This window comes from Paralichthys olivaceus, chromosome 24 (genome assembly GCF_024713975.1).
Source record: "Paralichthys olivaceus isolate ysfri-2021 chromosome 24, ASM2471397v2, whole genome shotgun sequence".
NCBI classification, from domain to species: domain Eukaryota; kingdom Metazoa; phylum Chordata; class Actinopteri; order Pleuronectiformes; family Paralichthyidae; genus Paralichthys; species Paralichthys olivaceus.
The window spans coordinates 3,287,807-3,307,324 of record NC_091116.1 but is presented as its reverse complement, the minus strand read 5'-3'; the positions used below and the strand labels follow the sequence as shown (position 1 = coordinate 3,307,324).

At 41.5% G+C, this 19,518-nt stretch overlaps 1 protein-coding gene across 3 annotated transcripts in view; it reads left to right on the top strand.

The window, feature by feature from the left end:
* Nucleotides 1–18,687, top strand: part of LOC138407079 (major histocompatibility complex class I-related gene protein-like) — a 51,943-nt gene extending 33,256 nt beyond the window's left edge. Inside the window, exons 3-8 of one of the 3 annotated variants that reach the window (XM_069521424.1) lie at nt 15,125–15,403; nt 16,512–16,814; nt 17,123–17,224; nt 17,535–17,552; nt 18,009–18,093; nt 18,420–18,687. In XM_069521424.1, the coding sequence (XP_069377525.1) occupies nt 15,125–15,403; nt 16,512–16,814; nt 17,123–17,224; nt 17,535–17,552; nt 18,009–18,088 (782 nt within the window). In that variant the 3' untranslated portion in view covers nt 18,089–18,093; nt 18,420–18,687. Of the gene's footprint in view, nt 1–15,124; nt 15,404–16,511; nt 16,815–17,122; nt 17,225–17,534; nt 17,553–18,008; nt 18,127–18,419 lie in introns of all 3 variants that reach the window. The other 2 variants (XM_069521425.1, XM_069521423.1) reach the window with 2 other exon arrangements.
* The last annotated feature ends 831 nt before the right edge of the window (nt 18,688–19,518 follow it).

Sequence of the window (19,518 nt, the reverse complement as noted above, 5' to 3'; positions counted from 1 at the left end):
CAACATTTGGAAATATCTTTCGCTCTCACCGTCTCTCATGTAAACCTGGATAATATGCGTCTCTGTACGCGATCATCGGCGACGAGCACAAGGCACCCATTCAAAATGTCTCGGCAGGAGAGATTTTCTAGTTATTCTTCGTTCTTCTTCCGCCGTTTTTTTGTCCTGCTACTCCTCCCACAGATTTCATCGCACATACTCGAGACCTATAAAAATACATGCGGAAATACGTCGAATCGTGTGCTATGACTTTTCTAAGAATTTCGTCCAATAATTCGCTCAAAAATCGCGAAAACGTGGCCGAAATCGACGAATGGGACTCAAGGTCTCTCGCCCTAAAGAGAGAATCGGCCAAAACGGGCGTTTTTCAGCCACTTTTTCTCTGTTTAAACACTTCTCCTAGCCACAAACGGAGTCCGACAGACATGATTTTTACATCTGGTGAAAGTAGAGTTTGTTTCCTACGCACACATGCCACTCTGACATCTCTCGGTCCAGTAGTTTAGGCTGAGTCAATTTACCGAGAAATCTTTTCCGGTCTCACGTCTCCATTGACTCCCATGTTAATTTTTGGAAAAAAGTCCGAAAAGGAGAAATACGAAGAAAAATTTCTAACTCGCTCCCACGGCCTCATTTCTGAACTCTCTCCCGCCAAAACATATCTGTACGTTCGGGGAAGTCTTGGGATTCTCACAATGTTTTCATTTCTTAGATAGGACCTATAGTTTTTGAGTTACAAGCATTTGTTTGAAGAGTGGCGCTAGAGCAGCGCCCTCTACCGTTTTCATTGACTTCAATGGAGATCACCAAAAAAGATTCCTGATGAGAAAACTAAATTTCTAAATCGCTCTTACGGTTTCATTTCTTAACTCTTATTAAATATAAACATATGTGGACGTCGGCCAAAGTCTTGTGATTCTCACAATGTGTTCATTTCTCAGATACGACTTATAGATTTTGAGATAGAAGCTTTTGTTTGAGGGTTGGTCTGAAACCAGTTTTTGTCTCCAAAGTGTGCGCGCAGCAGGTGTTCCTCATCTAATCAGTGAGTAACCATAGCAACCCCATAGACTGTCAGAGGTCAAGTCTCCTCTATAAATTTACTAGATTCAAAGTTTTTGCCACCATCCGCTTTGGCCCAGTGGTTAAGGCACTCGGATCATGTGACGTGAGTCTGGGTTCGAATCCGGGTGTGGCTGGTTGTTTTTGCTAATTTTTGGAGCATATAAATAAAAGTAAAAATAAGCCCCCCCACCCCCCCATAGTAACTGGATATTACCAGGAACATGTAAGGGGCCTTTATTTTGAAAATAAGCCCCCCCCCCCATTATAACAGAATGTTACTAGGAAGTCTATACAGAGCCTTTATTTTGAATATAAAAATAAACAACCCTCCCCCATTGTAATAGAATGTCACAAGGAAGACTGTACAAAGCCTTTATTTTGAAAATAAGCCCCCCCACCCCACCATATTACAAGGAAACATGGACAGAGCCTATGTTTGAGTGTATAAAATAAGCCCCCCCACCCCCACCCCCCAATAGTAACTGGATATTACCAGGAAACATGTAATGAGCCTTTATTTTGAAAATAGCCCCACCCATTGTAATAGAATGTTACCAGGAAGTCTGTACATAGCCTTTATTTTGAAATAAGCCCCCCCATAGTAAAAGAATGCTACCAGGAAAGCTGTACAGAGCCTGGTTTTTCAAAATAAAACCCCATGATGGTTACAGGATGTTCCCAGGGAGCTGGAAAAATAGTGGATTTTCAAAATAAAACTCCCAAATAGTTACAGGATGTTCCTAGGAAGAGTAAAAAAAAGCTAGAATTTCAAAATAAAATCCCCAAATTGTTAAGGAATGTTTCTAAGAAGCCTAAAAAAAGCGGGACTTTCAAAATAAAATGCCCAAATAGTTACAGAATGTTCCCAGGGAGCCGGAAAAAGAGTGGACTTTCAAAATAAAACTCCCAAATAGTTACAGAATGTTCCCAGGAAGCCTGAAAGATGCTGGATTTTCAAAATAAAACCCCCAAATAGTTACAGAATGTTTCCAGGAATCCTGAAAGACACTGGATTTTCAAAATAAAACCCCCAGATAGTAACACAATGTTCCCAGGAAGCCTGAAAGATGCTGGATTTTCAAAATAAAACTCCCAAATAGTTACAGAATGTTTCCGGGAAGCCTAAGAGATGCTGGATTTTCAAAATAAAATCCCCAGATGGTTAAGGGATGTTCCTAAGAAGCCCAAAAAAGTCTGGACTTTCAAAATAAAAACCCCAGATAGTTGCGGGATGTTGTCAGGATGCTTGAAGGAGTCTGGATTTTCAAAATAAAATCCACAAATAGTTACAGAATGTTCCCAGGAAGCCTGAAAGTGGCTGATTTTTTAAGATTAAATGCCATGGATGGTGATCAGACCTTATAACATGGTTTCTCTCTGTCTCTGAAATTGGTAAAGTCTCTCAGTCACCACTCTGGATCATGTGATCAAAATGCAGCTTTTATACATGTCTTTATCTCTCACTGTCTCACTCTCTCTCCCAGGGTCTCTCTCCTTCCTCTCGAACTATTACAGTCCCTCTCTCTCTCCCTCTCTCTCTCTCTCTGAAATTGGTCAACTGTCAGGGTCTCTGTCCTTCGTCTTAAAGGAAATGTCTCTGTGTTCGAAGCAACGCGGGCATCGACGAGCACAAGGCACCCATTCAAAATGTCTCGGCAGGAGAGATTTTCTAGTTATTATGGGTGCCTTGCCAGCTGGGGGCTCCGGCAAAGCCCCATGCAATGCATTGGCACTTATATTATTATTCCTCGAGGAATTTAGGGATATTATTCTTCGTTCTTATTCCGTCATTTTTTCGTCCCGCTACTCCTCCCACAGATTTCGTCGCACATACTCGAGACCTATAAAAATACATGCGGAATTACGTCGAATGGTGTGCTATGACTTTTCTAAGAATTTCGTCCAATAATTTGCTCAAAAATCGCGAAAACGCGGCCAAAACCGACGAATGGGACTCAAGGTCTAACGCCCAAAAGAGCGAGAGGGCAAAAACGGGCGTTTTTCAGCCACTTTTTCTCTGTTTAAACACTTCTCCTAGCCACAAACGGAGTCCGACAGACATGATTTTTACATCTGGTGAAAGTAGAGTTTGTTTCCTACGCACACATGCCACTCTGACATCTCTCGGTCCAGTAGTTTAGGCTGAGTCAATTTACCGAGAAATCTTTTCCGGTCTCACCTCTCCATTGACTCCCATGTTAATTTCTGGAAAAAAGTCCGAAAAGGAGAAATACGAAGAAAAATTTCTAACTTGCTCCCACGGTCTCATTTCTGAACCCTTTCTCGCCAAAACATATCTGTACGTTCGTGGAAGTCTTGGGATTCTCAAAATGTTTTCATTTCTTAGATAGGACTTATAGTTTTTGAGTTACAAGCTTTTGTTTGAAGAGTGGCGCTAGAGCAGCGCCCTCTACCGTTTTCATTGACTTCAATGGAGATCACCAAAAAAGATTCCTGATGAGAAAACTAAATTTCTAAATCGCTCTTACGGTCTCATTTCTTAACTTTTATGAAATATAAACATATGTGGACGTCGGCCAAAGTCTTGTGATTCTCACAATGTGTTCATTTCTCAGATACGACTTATAGATTTTGAGTTAGAAGCTTTTGTTTGAGGGTTGGTCTGAAACCAGTTTTTGTCTCCAAAGTGTGCGCGCAGCAGGTGTTCCTCATCTAATCAGTGAGTAACCATAGCAACCCCATAGACTGTCAGAGGTCAAGTCTCCTCTATAAATTTTCTAGATTCAAAGTTTTTGCCACCATCCGCTTTGGCCCAGTGGTTAAGGCACTCGGATCATGTGACGTAAGTCTGGGTTCGAATCCGGGTGAGGGTGGTGGTTTTTGCTAATTTTTGGAGCATATAAATAAAAGTAAAAATAAGCCCCCCCACCCCCCCCCATAGTACCTGGATGTTACCAGGAACATGTAATGGGCCTTTATTTTGAAAATAACCCCCCCCCCCCCATTATAATAGAATGTTACTAGGAAGTCTATACAGAGCCTATATTTTGAATATAAAAATAAACAACCCTCCCCCATTGTAATAGAATGTCACAAGGAAGACTGTACAAAGCCTTTATTTTGAAAATAAGCCCCCCCACCCCACCATATTACAAGGAAACATGTACAGAGCCTATGTTTGAGTGTATAAATAAGCCCCCCCATCCCCCCCATAGTAACTGGATATTACCAGGAAACATGTAATGAGCCTTTATTTTGAAAATAGCCCCACCCATTGTAATAGAATGTTACCAGGAAGTCTGTACATAGCCTTTATTTTGAAATAAGCCCCCCCATAGTAATAGAAAGCTACCAGGAAAGCTGTACAGAGCCTGGTTTTTCAAAATAAAACCCCCAGATGGTTACAGGATGTTCCCAGGGAGCTGGAAAAATAGTGGATTTTCAAAATAAAACTCCCAAATAGTTACAGGATGTTCCTATGAAGAGTAAAAAAAAGCTAGAATTTCGAAATAAAATCCCCAGATTGTTAAGGAATGTTTCTAAGAAGCCTAAAAAGGCTGGACTTTCAAAATAAAATGCCCAAATAGTTACAGGATGTTCCCAGGGAGATGGAAAAAGAGTGGACTTTCAAAATAAAACTCCCAAATAGATACAGAATGTTCCCAGGAAGCCTGAAAGACACTGGATTTTCAAAATAAAACCCCCAAATAGTTACAGAATGTTTCCAGGAAGCCTGAAAGACACTGGACTTTCAAAATAAAACTCCCAAATAGTTATAGAATGTTCCGAGGAAGCCTGAAAGACGCTGGATTTTCAAAATAAAACACCCAAATAGTTACAGAATGTTTCCAGGAAGCCTAAAAGACGTTGGTATTTCAAAATAAAAGTCCTGGATGGCGACAAGACCTTACCAGGAAGCACGAAGGAGTCTGGATTTTCTAAATAAAAACACCAATTATTTACAAAATGTTCCCAGGAAGCCTGAAAGATGCTAGATTTTCAAAATAAAAACCCCAAATAGTTACAGGATGTTCCGAAGAAGCCTGAAGGAGGGGGAATTTGGATGGTGATAAGACCTTAAAACATGGTTTCTCTCTGTCTCTCTGAAATTGGTCAAGTCTCTCACCGACCTGGATCATGCATGTTTATAAAATCAAGCAGCTTTTGGAAATGTCTTTCGCTCTCACCGTCTCTCTCTCTCTCTCTCCCACCAAAACGTAATGTCTCTCTGAAATTGGATTTCACGTAAACCTGGATAATATGCGTCTCTGTGTTCGAAGCAACGCCGGCATCGACGAGCACAAGGCACCCATTCAAAATGTCTCGGCAGGAGAGATTTTCTAGTTATGGGTGCCTTGCCAGCTGGGGGCTCCGCCCCCAGCTGGCAATGCATTGCATTCGCCCCATGCAATGCATTGGCACTTATATTATTATTCCTCGGGTTTATTATTCTTATTTCTTCTTCCCAAAATTTCGTCCCGCTACTCCTCCCACAGATTTCATCGCACATACTCGAGACCTATAAAATACGATGCGGAATTACGTCGAATGCTGTGCTATGACTTTTCTAAGAATTTCGTCCAGTAGTTCGCTCAAAAATCGCGAAAACGTGGCCAAAATCGACGAATGGGACTAAAGCTCGCTTTCTCAAAAGAGCGAGTGGCCAAAAACGGGCGTTTTTCAGCCACTTTTTTTGTCTTTAAACACTTCTCCTAGCCACAAACGGAGTCCGACAGACATGATTTTTACATCTGGTGAAAGTAGAGTTTGTTTCCTTCGCACACATGCCACTCTGACATCTCTCGGTCCAGTAGTTTAGGCTGAGTCAATTTACCGAGAAATCTTTTCCGGTCTCACCTCTCCATTGACTCCCATGTTAATTTTGGGAAAAAAAGTCTGAAAAGGAGAAATACGAAGAAAAATTTCTAACTCGCTCCCACGGCCTCATTTCTGAACTCTCTCCCGCCAAAACATATCTGTACGTTCGTGGAAGTCTTGGGATTCTCACAATGTTTTCATTTCTTAGATAGGACCTATAGTTTTTGAGTTACAAACATTTGTTTGAAGAGTGGCGCTAGAGCAGCGCCCTCTACCGTTTTCATTGACTTCAATGGAGATCACCAAAAAAGATTCCTGATGAGAAAACTAAATTTCTAAATCGCTCTTACGGTCTCATTTCTTAACTCTAATGAAATATAAACATATGTGGACGTCGGCCAAAGTCTTGTGATTCTCACAATGTGTTCATTTCTCAGATACGACTTATAGATTTTGAGTTAGAAGCTTTTGTTTGAGGGTTGGTCTGAAACCAGTTTTTGTCTCCAAAGTGTGCGCGCAGCAGGTGTTCCTCATCTAATCAGTGAGTAACCATAGCAACCCCATAGACTGTCAGAGGTCAAGTCTCCTCTATAAATTTACTAGATTCAAAGTTTTTGCCACCATCCGCTTTGGCCCAGTGGTTAAGGCACTCGGATCATGTGACGTGAGTCTGGGTTCGAATCCGGGTGAGGGTGGTGGTTTTTGCTAATTTTTGGAGCATATAAATAAAAGTAAAAATAAGCCCCCCCACCCCCCCCATAGTAACTGGATATTACCAGGAACATGTAATGGGCCTTTATTTTGAAAATAAGCCCCCCCCCCATTATAACAGAATGTTACTAGGAAGTCTATACAGAGTCTTTATTTTGAATATAAAAATAAACAATCCTCCCCCATTGTAATAGAATGTTATCAGGAAGTCTGTACAAAGCCTTTATTTTGAAAATAAGCCCCCCCACCCCCCATATTACAAAGAAACATGTACAGAGCTTATGTTTAAGCGTATGAATGAGCCCCCCCATCCCCCCCCCATAGTAACTGGATATTACCAGGACACATGTAATGAGCCTTTATTTTGAAAATAGCCCCCCCAATAGTAACTGGATATTACCAGAAAGTCTGTACATGGCCTTTATTTTGAAATAAGCCCCCCCATAGTAATAGAATGCTACCAGGAAAGCTGTACAGAGCCTGGTTTTTTCAAAATAAAACCCCCAGATGGTTACAGGATGTTCCCAGGGAGCTGGAAAAATAGTGGATTTTCAAAATAAAACTCCCAAATAGTTACAGGATGTTCCTAGGAAGAGTAAAAAAAAGCTAGAAATTCAAAATAAAATCCCCAAATTGTCAAGGAATGTTTCTAAGAAGCCTAAAAAAAGCTGGACTTTCAAAATAAAATGTCCAAATAGTTACAGGATGTTCCCAGGGAGCCTGGAAAAAACGTGGACTTTCAAAATAAAACTCCCAAATAGTTACAGAATGTTCCCAGGAAGCCTGAAAGACGCTGGATTTTCAAAATAAACCCCCCAAATAGTTACAGAATGTTTTCAGGAAGCCTGAAAGACACTGGATTTTCAAAATAAAACCCCCAAATAGTTTCAGGATGTTCCCAGGGAGCCGGTAAAAGAGTGGAATTTCAAAATAAAACTCCCAAATAGTTACAGAATGTTCCCAGGAAGCCTAAGAGATGCTGGATTTTTAAAATAAAATCCCCAGATGGTTAAGGGATGTTCCTAAGAAGCCTAAAAAAGTCTGGACTTTCAAAATAAAAATCCACAAATAGTTACAGAATGTTGCCAGGAAGCCTGAAAGTGGCTGGATTTTTAAGATTAAATGCCATGGATGGTGATAAGACCTTACAACCTTACAACATGGTTTCTCTCTCTCTCTGAAATTGGTACAGTCTCTCCGTTGCCAACCTGGATCGTGTGATCAAAATGCAGCTTTTATACATGTCTGTCCCTCTCAGGGTCTCTGTCCTTCGTCTTAAAGGAAATGTCTCTCTGTACGCGAGCGTCGGCGACGAGGACAAGGCACCCATTCAAAATGTCTCGGCAGGAGAGATTTTCTAGTTATGGGTGCCTTGCCAGCTGGGGGCTCCGCCCCCAGCTGGCAATGCATTGCATGGGGCGAAGCCCCATGCAATGCATTGGCACTTATATTATTATTCCTCGGGTTTATTATTCTTATTTCTTCTTCCCAAAATTTCGTCCCGCTACTCCTCCCACAGATTTCATCGCACATACTCGAGACCTATAAAATACGATGCGGAATTACGTCGAATGCTGTGCTATGACTTTTCTAAGAATTTCGTCCAGTAGTTCGCTCAAAAATCGCGAAAACGTGGCCAAAATCGACGAATGGGACTAAAGCTCGCTTTCTCAAAAGAGCGAGTGGCCAAAAACGGGCGTTTTTCAGCCACTTTTTTTGTCTTTAAACACTTCTCCTAGCCACAAACGGAGTCCGACAGACATGATTTTTACATCTGGTGAAAGTAGAGTTTGTTTCCTACGCACACATGCCACTCTGACATCTGTCGGTTCAGTAGTTTAGGCTTGAACATTTTTTTGAAAAATCTTTTCCGGTCTCACCTCTCCATTGACTCCCATGTTAATTTCTGGAAAAAAGTCAGAAAAGGAGAAATACGAAGAAAAATTTCTAACTCGCTCCCACGGTCTCATTTCTGAACTCTCTCGCACCAAAACATATCTGTACGTTCGTGGAAGTCTTGGGATTCTCACAATGTTTTCATTTCTTAGATAGGACCTATAGTTTTTGAGTTACAAGCTTTTGTTTGAAGAGTGGCGCTAGAGCAGCACCCTCTACCGTTTTCATTGACTTCAATGGAGATCACCAAAAAAGATTCCTGATGAGAAAACTAAATTTCTAAATCGCTCTTACGGTCTCATTTCTTAACTCTTATTAAATATAAACATATGTGGACGTCGGCCAAAGTCTTGGGATTCTCACAATGTGTTCATTTCTCAGATACGACTTATAGATTTTGAGTTAGAAGCTTTTGTTTGAGGGTTGGTGTGAAACCAGTTTTTGTCTCCAAAGTGTGCGCGCAGCAGGTGTTCCTCATCTAATCAGTGAGTAACCATAGCAACCCCATAGACTGTCAGAGGTCAAGTCTCCTCTATAAATTTACTAGATTCAAAGTTTTTGCCACCATCCGCTTTGGCCCAGTGGTTAAGGCACTCGGATCATGTGACGTGAGTCTGGGTTCGAATCCGGGTGAGGGTGGTGGTTTTTGCTAAATTTTGGAGCATATAAATAAAAGTAAAAATAAGCCCCCCCACCCCCCCCATAGTAACTGGATGTTACCAGGAACATGTAAGGGGCCTTTATTTTGAAAATAAGCCCCCCCCCCATTATAACAGAATGTTACTAGGAAGTCTACACAGAGCCTATATTTTGAATATAAAAATAAACAACCCTCCCCCATTGTAATAGAATGTCACAAGGAAGACTGTACAAAGCCTTTATTTTGAAAATAAGCCCCCCCACCCCCCATATTACAAGGAAACATGTACAGAGCCTATGTTTGAGTGTATAAATAAGCCCCCCCATCCCCCCCATAGTAACTGGATATTACCAGGAAACATGTAATGAGCCTTTATTTTGAAAATAGCCCCACCCATTGTAATAGAATGTTATCAGGAAGTCTGTACAAAGCCTTTATTTTGAAAATAAGCCCCCCCACCCCCCATATTACAAGGAAACATGTACAGAGCCTATGTTTGAGTGTATAAATAAGCCCCCCCATCCCCCCCCCCATAGTAACTGGATATTACCAGAAAACATGTAATGAGCCTTTATTTTGAAAATAAGCCCCCCCATAGTAATAGAATGTTACTAGGAAACATGTAATGAGCCTGGTTTTTCAAAATAAAACCCCCAGATGGTTACAGGATGTTCCCAGGGAGCTGGAAAAATAGTGGATTTTCAAAATAAAACTCTCAAATAGTTACAGGATGTTCCTAGGAAGAGTAAAAAAAGCTAGAATTTCCAAATAAAATCCCCAGATTGTTAAGGAATGTTTCTAAGAAGCCTAAAAAAAGCTGGACTTTCAAAATAAAACCCCTTGATGGTTACAGGATGGTCCCAGGGAGCCGGAAAAAGAGTGGACTTTCAAAATAAAACTCCCAAATAGTTACAGGATGTTCCGAGGGAGCCGGAAAAAGAGTGGACTTTCAAAATAAAACTCCCAAATAGTTACAGAATGTTTCCAGGAAGCCTGAAAGACACTGGATTTTCAAAATAAAACCCCCAGATGGTTACAGGATGCTCCCAGGGAGCCGGAAAAAGAGTGGACTTTCAAAATAAAACTCCCAAATAGATACAGAATGTTCCCAGGAAGCCTGAAAGACACTGGATTTTCAAAATAAAAACCCCAGATGGTTACAGAATGTTTCCAGGAAGCCTGAAAGACACTGGACTTTCAAAATAAAACCCCCAAATAGTTACAGAATGTTTCCAGGAAGCCTAAGAGATGCTGGATTTTCAAAATAAAAACCCCAGATAGTTGCGGGATGTTGTCAGGATGCTTGAAGGAGTCTGGATTTTCAAAATAAAATCCACAAATAGTTACAGAATGTTCCCAGGAAGCCTGAAAGTGGCTGAATTTTTAAGATTAAATGCCATGGATGGTGATCAGACCTTATAACATGGTTTCTCTCTGTCTCTGAAATTGGTACAGTCTCTCTGTCACTGACCTGGATTCATGCATGATTATAAAACCAAGCAACATTTGGAAATGTCTTTCGCTCTCACCGTCTCTCATGTAAACCTGGATAATATGCGTCTCTGTGTTCGAAGCAACGCCGGCATCGACGAGCACAAGGCACCCATTCAAAATGTCTCGGCAGGAGAGATTTTCTAGTTATTCTTAGTTCTTCTTCCGTAAATTTTCGTCCCGCTACTCCTCCCACAGATTTCGTCGCACATACTCGAGACCTATAAAAAAACATGCGGAATTACGTCGAATGGTGTGCTATGACTTTTCTAAGAATTTCGTCCAATAATTCGCTCAAAAATCGCGGAAACGCGGCCAAAACCGACGAATGGGACTCAAGGTCTCTCGCCCTAAAGAGAGAATCGGCAAAAATGGGCGTTTTTCAGCCACTTTTTTTGTCTTTAAACACTTCTCCTAGCCACAAACGGAGTCCGACAGACATGATTTTTACATCTGGTGAAAGTAGAGTTTGTTTCCTACGCACACATGCCACTCTGACATCTCTCGGTCCAGTAGTTTAGGCTGAGTCAATTTACCGAGAAATCTTTTCCGGTCTCACGTCTCCATTGACTCCCATGTTAATTTTTGGAAAAAAGTCCGAAAAGGAGAAATACGAAGAAAAATTTCTAACTCGCTCCCACGGTCTCATTTCTGAACTCTCTCGCACCAAAACATATCTGTACGTTCGTGGAAGTCTTGGGATTCTCAAAATGTTTTCATTTCTCAGATAGGACTTATAGTTTTTGAGTTACAAGCTTTTGTTTGAAGAGTGGCGCTAGAGCAGCGCCCTCTACCGTTTTCATTGACTTCAATGGAGATCACCAAAAAAGATTCCTCATGAGAAAACTAAATTTCTAAATCGCTCTTACGGTCTCATTTCTTAACTCTTATGAGATATAAACATATGTGGACGTCGGCCAAAGTCTTGTGATTCTCACAATGTGTTCATTTCTCAGATACGACTTATAGATTTTGAGTTAGAAGCTTTTGTTTGAGGGTTGGTCTGAAACCAGTTTTTGTCTCCAAAGTGTGCGCGCAGCAGGTGTTCCTCATCTAATCAGTGAGTAACCATAGCAACCCCATAGACTGTCAGAGGTCAAGTCTCCTCTATAAATTTACTAGATTCAAAGTTTTTGCCACCATCCGCTTTGGCCCAGTGGTTAAGGCACTCGGATCATGTGACGTGAGTCTGGGTTCGAATCCGGGTGAGGGTGGTGGTTTTTGCTAATTTTTGGAGCATATAAATAAAAGTAAAAATAAGCCCCCCCACCCCCCCCATAGTAACTAGATATTACCAGGAACATGTTATGGGCCTTTATTTTGAAAATAACCCCCCCCCCCCCCATTATAACAGAATGTTACTAGGAAGTCTATACAGAGCCTTTATTTTGAATATAAAAATAAACAACCCTCCCCCATTGTAATAGAATGTCACAAGGAAGACTGTACAAAGCCTTTATTTTGAAAATAAGCCCCCCCACCCCCCATATTACAAGGAAACATGTACAGAGCCTATGTTTAAGCATATAAATAAGCCCCCCCATCCCCCCCATAGTAACTGGATATTACCAGGAAACAGGTAATGAGCCTTTATTTTGAAAATAGCCCCACCCATTGTAATAGAATGTTACCAGGAAAGCTGTACAGAGCCTGGTTTTTCAAAATAAAACCCCCAGATGGCTACAGGATGTTCCCAGGGAGACGGAAAAAGAGTGGACTTTCAAAATAAAACTCCCAAATAGTTACAGGATGTTCCTAGGAAGAGTAAAAAAAGCTAGACTTTCAAAATAAAATCCCCAGATTGTTAAGGAATGTTTCTAAGAAGCCTAAAAAAAGCTGGACTTTCAAAATAAAATGCCCAAATAGTTACAGGATGTTCCCAGGGAGCTGGAAAAAGAGTGGACTTTCAAAATAAAACTCCCAAATAGTTACAGAATGTTCCCAGGAAGCCTGAAAGACGCTGGATTTTCAAAATAAAACCCCCAAATAGTTACAGAATGTTCCCAGGAAGCCTGAAGGAGGTGGAATTTTAAAAATTAAATGCCATGGATGGTGATAAGACCTTACATCATGGTTTCTCTCTGTCTCTCTGAAATTGGTCAAGTCTGTCACTGACCTGGATCATGTATGTTTATAAAATCAAGCAGCTTTTGGAAATGTCTTTCGCTCTCACCGTCTCTCTCTCTCTCTCTTTTAAACGTAATGTCTCTCTAAAATTGGATTTCATGTAAACCTGGATAATATGCATCTCTGTGTTCGAAGCAACGCCGGCATCGACGAGCACAAGGCACCCATTCAAAATGTCTCGGCAGGAGAGATTTTCTAGTTTATGTTTCACTCTCTAATAATAACAACACACACACACACACACACACACAAAACATATCTACAAACATACACAATCACACTAACAGAAACACATACATACACTCTCACACACACAGACACAAACTCACATTTTCATTTATTTGATTTGATCTCAAATATTTACTAATTAATCAAACATGTGATCAATATATTTTAATTTTTTTAACAAGTAAAAATCTCAAATGTTTTGTGAAGTTTCTTCAATATTAGAGTTTGTTGCTTCTCTTACTTTTTGATGAATTAAATACAGTGACAGACATTTTAACTACTTTCTTTATTTGCTTCAGTTTAAACAAGTGATTGATTCATTATCAAAATACAGTTGAGCTCATAGGACTTGATAGTACAATCCCTTGTTTAATCAGCAACTGGTGATGGGTGGGTTAGGGATAATGGTAATTGCTTCACTGGGGTCTTCAGGTGGGCACCCTGCTTCACTGGTGTTTCATTGAAAGGCCCAACACACCTCCACAGGGATCAACGGCAACACCTGTGGGGTGGCTGTGGCTGAGGGGGTAGAGCGGTCGTCCTCCAACCAGAAGGTCGGAAGCTCGATCCCCAGTCTTCCCATCTGCATGCCAAAGTGTCCTTGGGCAAGATACTGAACCCCAAAACTGCCCAATAGAACATCAAAAAAAGTGCTAGCTATAGAAGCACTGTATGAATGTGTGTGTGAATGGGCGAATGGAAAACTGTAGTGTAAAGCGCTTTGAGTGGTCTTCAAGACTAGAAAAGCACTATATAAATACAACCATTTACCATTTACACCTGGCGTCCCAGAATTCGACAGGAAGCACCTGGGCACGCCAGCCACGTTGTTCTGCCTCTGCTGCTATGTCGGAGTACTTCAGGTGTTTGCGTTCGTAGGCTTCACTGAATGCAGCCTCCCATGGTATTGTCAGTTCCACAATGAAGAGCGATTTCTGCATGGTTGACCACAAGACCAGGTCCAGCCTGAGATTAGTTGTAATGATCTCCGGTGGAAAAACAAGCTTCTGGTCTAGATCCACCTGCATTTTACTCTAGCAGATGTTGTTGCTGGGAGTTGACCTGCTCTTATGAAAGGGGTGGTGTTTGGATGTCTGGAAGTCAGGGGAGGAAGGGCATTGTTGGTAGTCCTCCTTCCTTCCAGGGTGCTCGCCAATTGTTGTAGGACCTGGTTGTGTCTCCAGGTGTAGCGGCCTTGGGACAAACTGGTTTTACAGTTGGTGAGGATGTGCCTGAATGTTGCAGGGTTTGGCAGAGAGGACATGATGGATCCTCTCCTAGCCACTGGTTTAGGTTCTTGGGTGATGGAAGAACATTATAGGTGGCTCTGATGATGAAGCTGAGTCGGCTTCCTTCCATCTCCCAAAGATGTGAGTTTACGATGCTCCATGTTTTCCCAGCTAGTCCATTGGCCCTGTTTGGACTGTGAGACTGCCTTTGTGCATTTTTCCTGCAGTCGAACCTCTGCAACCACTAGTTTTCTCCTCTGGGTTGATGTTGCCTTGTGCCATGTGGGTCAACTTGTTCCAAGTCCAAACCCACATCTTCCATGCTACACCTGTCCTACAATGTCTCCATGTCTGAGAGCAGATTTTGTTTGCTGTATGGCCTCAGATGGGGTCCATTTCCTCCCAGTTGCCAGTCTGGGAGCAGCCGCTCGGATCACCTCGTCCTGAGACTCGGTCAGGGTCATGTTCAGCCTCAATTTGGTGCATTTATACTCAGGCTAGAGACAGGCAGTTCCAGGGCCCCATGGCCATACAGGCTGATATTGCTGAGGCAACGAGGAAGAACAAGCCACCTCTTGATGTAAGAGCTGACTGTTCTCTCCAGCTTCTCAACTTTGGTCACGGGGATCTCGTAGACATCAGGCGGGGGGAGTAATCCAAACTGCAGGCACCACAGTTTCAATTTACCTGGGAGCAAGGTCTTGTCTATGCTAGCAGGGCCATAACAAAATACAGAATCAACAACAAGCAGAATGATTAGTTTGAACCTTAAATATATCAAATCAACAGTAGAGCAACAGATTCATGTCACTGTGCTGACCACAGTGTGTGTGTGTGACAGTGTGTGTCTGTGAGTGTGTGTGAGTGAGTGTGTGTGTGAGAGAGTGTGTGTCTGTGTGTGTGTTTGTGAGTGATGAAGATGTGATAATAACGGTTCAGATCTCTGTCTCTCTCTCAGGTGTCCACATTGTCCAGCGGATGTATGGTTGTGAATGGGACGATGAGACTGGAAAAGTTAAAGGTTATCGTCAGTTTGGTTATGATGGAGAAGACTTCATATCATTGGACCTGGAGACAGAGACGTGGATCGCTCCAACACCACAGGCTGTTATCACCAAACTGAAGTGGGATAATGATAAAGCTGATCTTGCATATCTTAAGAACTACTACACCCAGGAGTGTCCTTACTGGCTGAAAGAGTTCATAGAGCATGGGAAAAGCTCTCTGCAGAGAACAGGTGAAATCACATAACCTCCATGTACATGATGTTCCTCTTTCATTTCTTACTCTGTGGCATCACAGTGAACGAGAGCAGATACACAGACACCTGCTGTGACTCAGTTTGTTCACTTTCTATCATCATCGCTCTCGCTCCCTCTCCTTCTCTTTCCCTCCTTTCTCTCTCTCTCCCTCTCCTTTCTCTCTCTCTCTCTCTGCTCTTTTTATGCCTCTGCTCTGGCGACACCTAGTGGCCACTGGCATTATGTTCTGGGGTCGTCTGTCCGTCCCATCACTGTGAACATGATATCTCCAGAATGTCTTTAGAGAATTTCCTCACATTTGGTGCAAACATTCACTTTGACTCAAGGATTAACTCACAAAGGTCAAAGGTCAAGGTCACAGTGGACTAAACAAATATATTTTTCTTGAACATGATATCTTAACATCAACTTGAGGGAACTTCTTCAGATTTAGTAAAAACATTCACTTTGAGTCAAAGATGAACTGATTACATTTTTGTGGTCAAAGGTCAAAGGTCAAGGTCACTGTGGCCTCACAAAGTATGTTTATGTTTTTCTTGAACATGATGTCATCAGATCAACTTCAGATTTGGTACAAACTTTCACTTGGACTCAGAGATCGATTCGTTATTGATTAGATTTTGGAGCCTGGAGGTCAAAGGTCAAGGTCACAGTGACCTCATGTTACTGTGAATGTGTTAGATTGCCCCTGAATTGAGACACAGCCAGAGTGTCCTCCCTCCTCACCCCCCGACTGACCTGCGCTCACTTTGCACTTTAACAAAAAATACCAACATGAACCAGAAGTTATCAGACCTGTTCAGTTCATGAGATTTACTTTGTTTGTATAAAGAAAATAAATATCCTGATATAAAACTGTCACCTTTCAAAAAATACTGTGATATTACTCTGACGTCATATAGTCCCCCCCAGTGTCTTTGCATCACTTCAGCCTCTGTCTCACTCACATCTCACAGTTCTTCACTTGTCTCGTATATTAACAGACATGACTAATGCTAAATCAATGGAATCAAACAGGAATGGTATTATTAGTATACAATACATTAGAATAACCCATAAACTGTCTTTCTTCTTTCTCCCCAGAGCTTCCCTTGATGTCTCTCCTCCAGAAGTCTCCCTCCTCTCCAGTCAGCTGCCACGCTACAGGTTTCTACCCCGACGCAGCCATGTTGTTCTGGAGGAAAGACGGAGAGGAGCTTCATGAGGACGTGTACGTTGGAGAGGTCCTCCCCAACCATGACTGGACCTTCCAGATGAGCACTGACCTGCAGGTTTCATCAATCCCACCTGAAGACTGGAGGAGGTACGACTGTGTGTTCCAGATCTCTGGTGTGAAGGAGGACATCGTCAAAAGACTGGACAAAGACTCAGTGGAGTCCAACAGAGGTGAAACTTGAATCAGTGATGTTGTGGGAAACACACATTTCATTTCCACTAACAGTCCTGCAGGTCATGTATGCTGACGTGTAGCAGGAGAAGTTTACTCTCTGTTGGTTTTCGGTCATTTTCTTTCATCAGTCTTTATCAATAAATTTAGATCAGTGTTAAAAACAACAGCCGGACAAAGAAACAGGTTGATTGTCTGTGTGTGTTTGTTGTGTCTATTGTACAGGATTCTGGTTCAGGGAGATTGTCATCTAACCTGCTTCATCTGTTCAGGTTGTGATGCTTTGTTTTTTTATTCCACTCAACAGAGAAGCCCACTGACGTGACCACCATCATCATCATCGCTGCAGTGGTCGCTCTCGCTGTCGTCCTCGCTGTCATTGGATACATCGTGTACAGGAAGAAGTATGGTGAGAGACCAACACAGAAGCTTTGTCCAATATTTTTCTGGTGTTTTTATTTCAGACTTTTTTAACGAATGCTTCGTCCGATCAAACTTCAGTTCCTCACACACCAACGTCTGTTTCAAGAGCTGCACACAAAGGGTTCACACAAAGTTTTCTAACTTCATTCTGCACCATAGACTGTTGTAGAGCGACTATCTAATTCACAACAGTATAGTCGCCAAGAGGCTAAGCAGGGGAAAAAGCTTTACCTGCCGGACGCGCTGTTTTTTTAACTGTAAGAACTGAAATTATTTGTATTTTCTTTTTATTTCAGCCAAAAGTCCCCCATCTCGTAAGTAAAACTTCTATTTCTACTCTGTTTTCAGAGCAGCTGAAAGTACGAACATGTCCAGTTTAATAAAACACCACCAACTCCTATTTGCTCCACTTTTTATTGGTCCACACCGGCGCCAGTCAGGGAGGCGTTATTTTTTCAGGCCGTTCATCTGTTCGTCCCCATCTTGTGAACACGATATCTCAAGAATGCTTTGAGGGAATTTCTTCAAATTTGCCACAAATGTTCACTTAGGCCTTGTCCACACTACTGCCATTATTTATTTCAATGGATTTGAGGGTCCCCACAGGAAACTGACCCAGTGCAGGACTCTAGAAAAAGCTCCCTAGATTAAATAGGCTTCATTTTTTGCTGAAGAGAGTTTTCAGGAATGTTCCCTGCAGTGTTGGTTGTTTGTAATAAAAGTGTCTGTTCAGAGGAGGATAGTCTCATGATGTGTTTCTGACCTCACAGCTGGAAATGATCCAAACGTCTTAAACCCTCTGAACCCAGATGGACAAGTTTCTAATCCTCCAAGTGAGACGTCCTCCTGAACACAGTGAGTTGCTCCATATGTTCAACAAAACTTAAAGTAAGTGCAAAGTAACACGTGTGATCATGTGTAAAACCTCTGTTTTAATTAGAAAGAAAACAATCATTTGAGATTTCACGTTAACAGATTCAATGTTGAAATTAAAACTCAAATATACGCAGTGACACAACAATTCAAATGTTGATAAAACAATTTTTTTTCTGAGTAAAATTTGGTTTCACTGTTAAATGAGGGAATCGTGGAAATATTAGGTCTCAATACTGTAAATACATAAAATACGTGGCTTTGTGGAACTGAACATTTAATCTTTCATTTTCTTTTTTTCACTTTAGGTTTATGGACGTTTGCACTGGAACAAGAAGCAGTGTCACCACATTCTCCCCCTTACACTGGGAGTTCCCTGATTATTCATCACTCAAATCAAAACTACTGACAAATATGAAATATAAATGGTGGCATTGGTTAAATATGATCTTTTAGTTAAAAATAAGAAATGTGATCCTTCCTCTGATGAAATATTTGTTAAAATATTGGTAAATCAAATGAGGATTGTTACTTTTTCTTGACCTGGAGTGAAGTAAAACACGTTTTAAAAAACAATGAAAGTATCACAACACTGTTCACATACAGTTAATAACACAACAGTCACAGATAACAGTGACAGAGTATATCACTGTTAATGTGTTGTAAATGCATATTTTTCATTGTTAACTAAATATTGTTGTTTTGTTACATATTGTTTTGTTGAATAATTTGAATGATGATGTTCAATCATCATATTATATATATTTAATGATTTATGCTAAAATAGTGTTTATTTCAATTTTATGACGGTGAACTTTTGAGTATATCTGATTGGTTTTGATGTGTGGAAGAGAATGATTTGCATTTATTTTTATCTAAGGTGAAATATGAACAAGTATTTTATTTAAATAAATGTTCAAAAAATAACTGAAACATCATGTTTGCCTCATCTTTATTTTACATTCATGCAGGCTGCCTGTGTGACCAGTAATACCTACAAACTGCTCCTGATCAAGTCATGTTAATTTTATAATAGTGGCACACTCTGGCCCACGCTATCTGTTGCAAATGTCAGAAAGACGAAGGAGATTGTTGTCAACTTCCAGAGAGGCCACACCAAACACCTGCCACTGACCATCGATGGTGCTGCTGTGGAGAGAGTGAGCAGCACCAAATTCCTGGGGGTGCACATCAGTGAGGACCTCTCCTGGACCACCAACACCGCATCACTGGCGAAGAAAGCCCAGCGGCGCCTCTACTTCCTGCGCAAACTGAAGCGAGCAAGTGCACCACAACCCATCATGTGCACATTCTACCGGGGCACCATTGAGAGCATCCTTTCCAGTTGCTTCACGGTGTGGGGCAGGAGCTGCACTGACTACAACAAAAAAAGCCCTGCAGCTCATA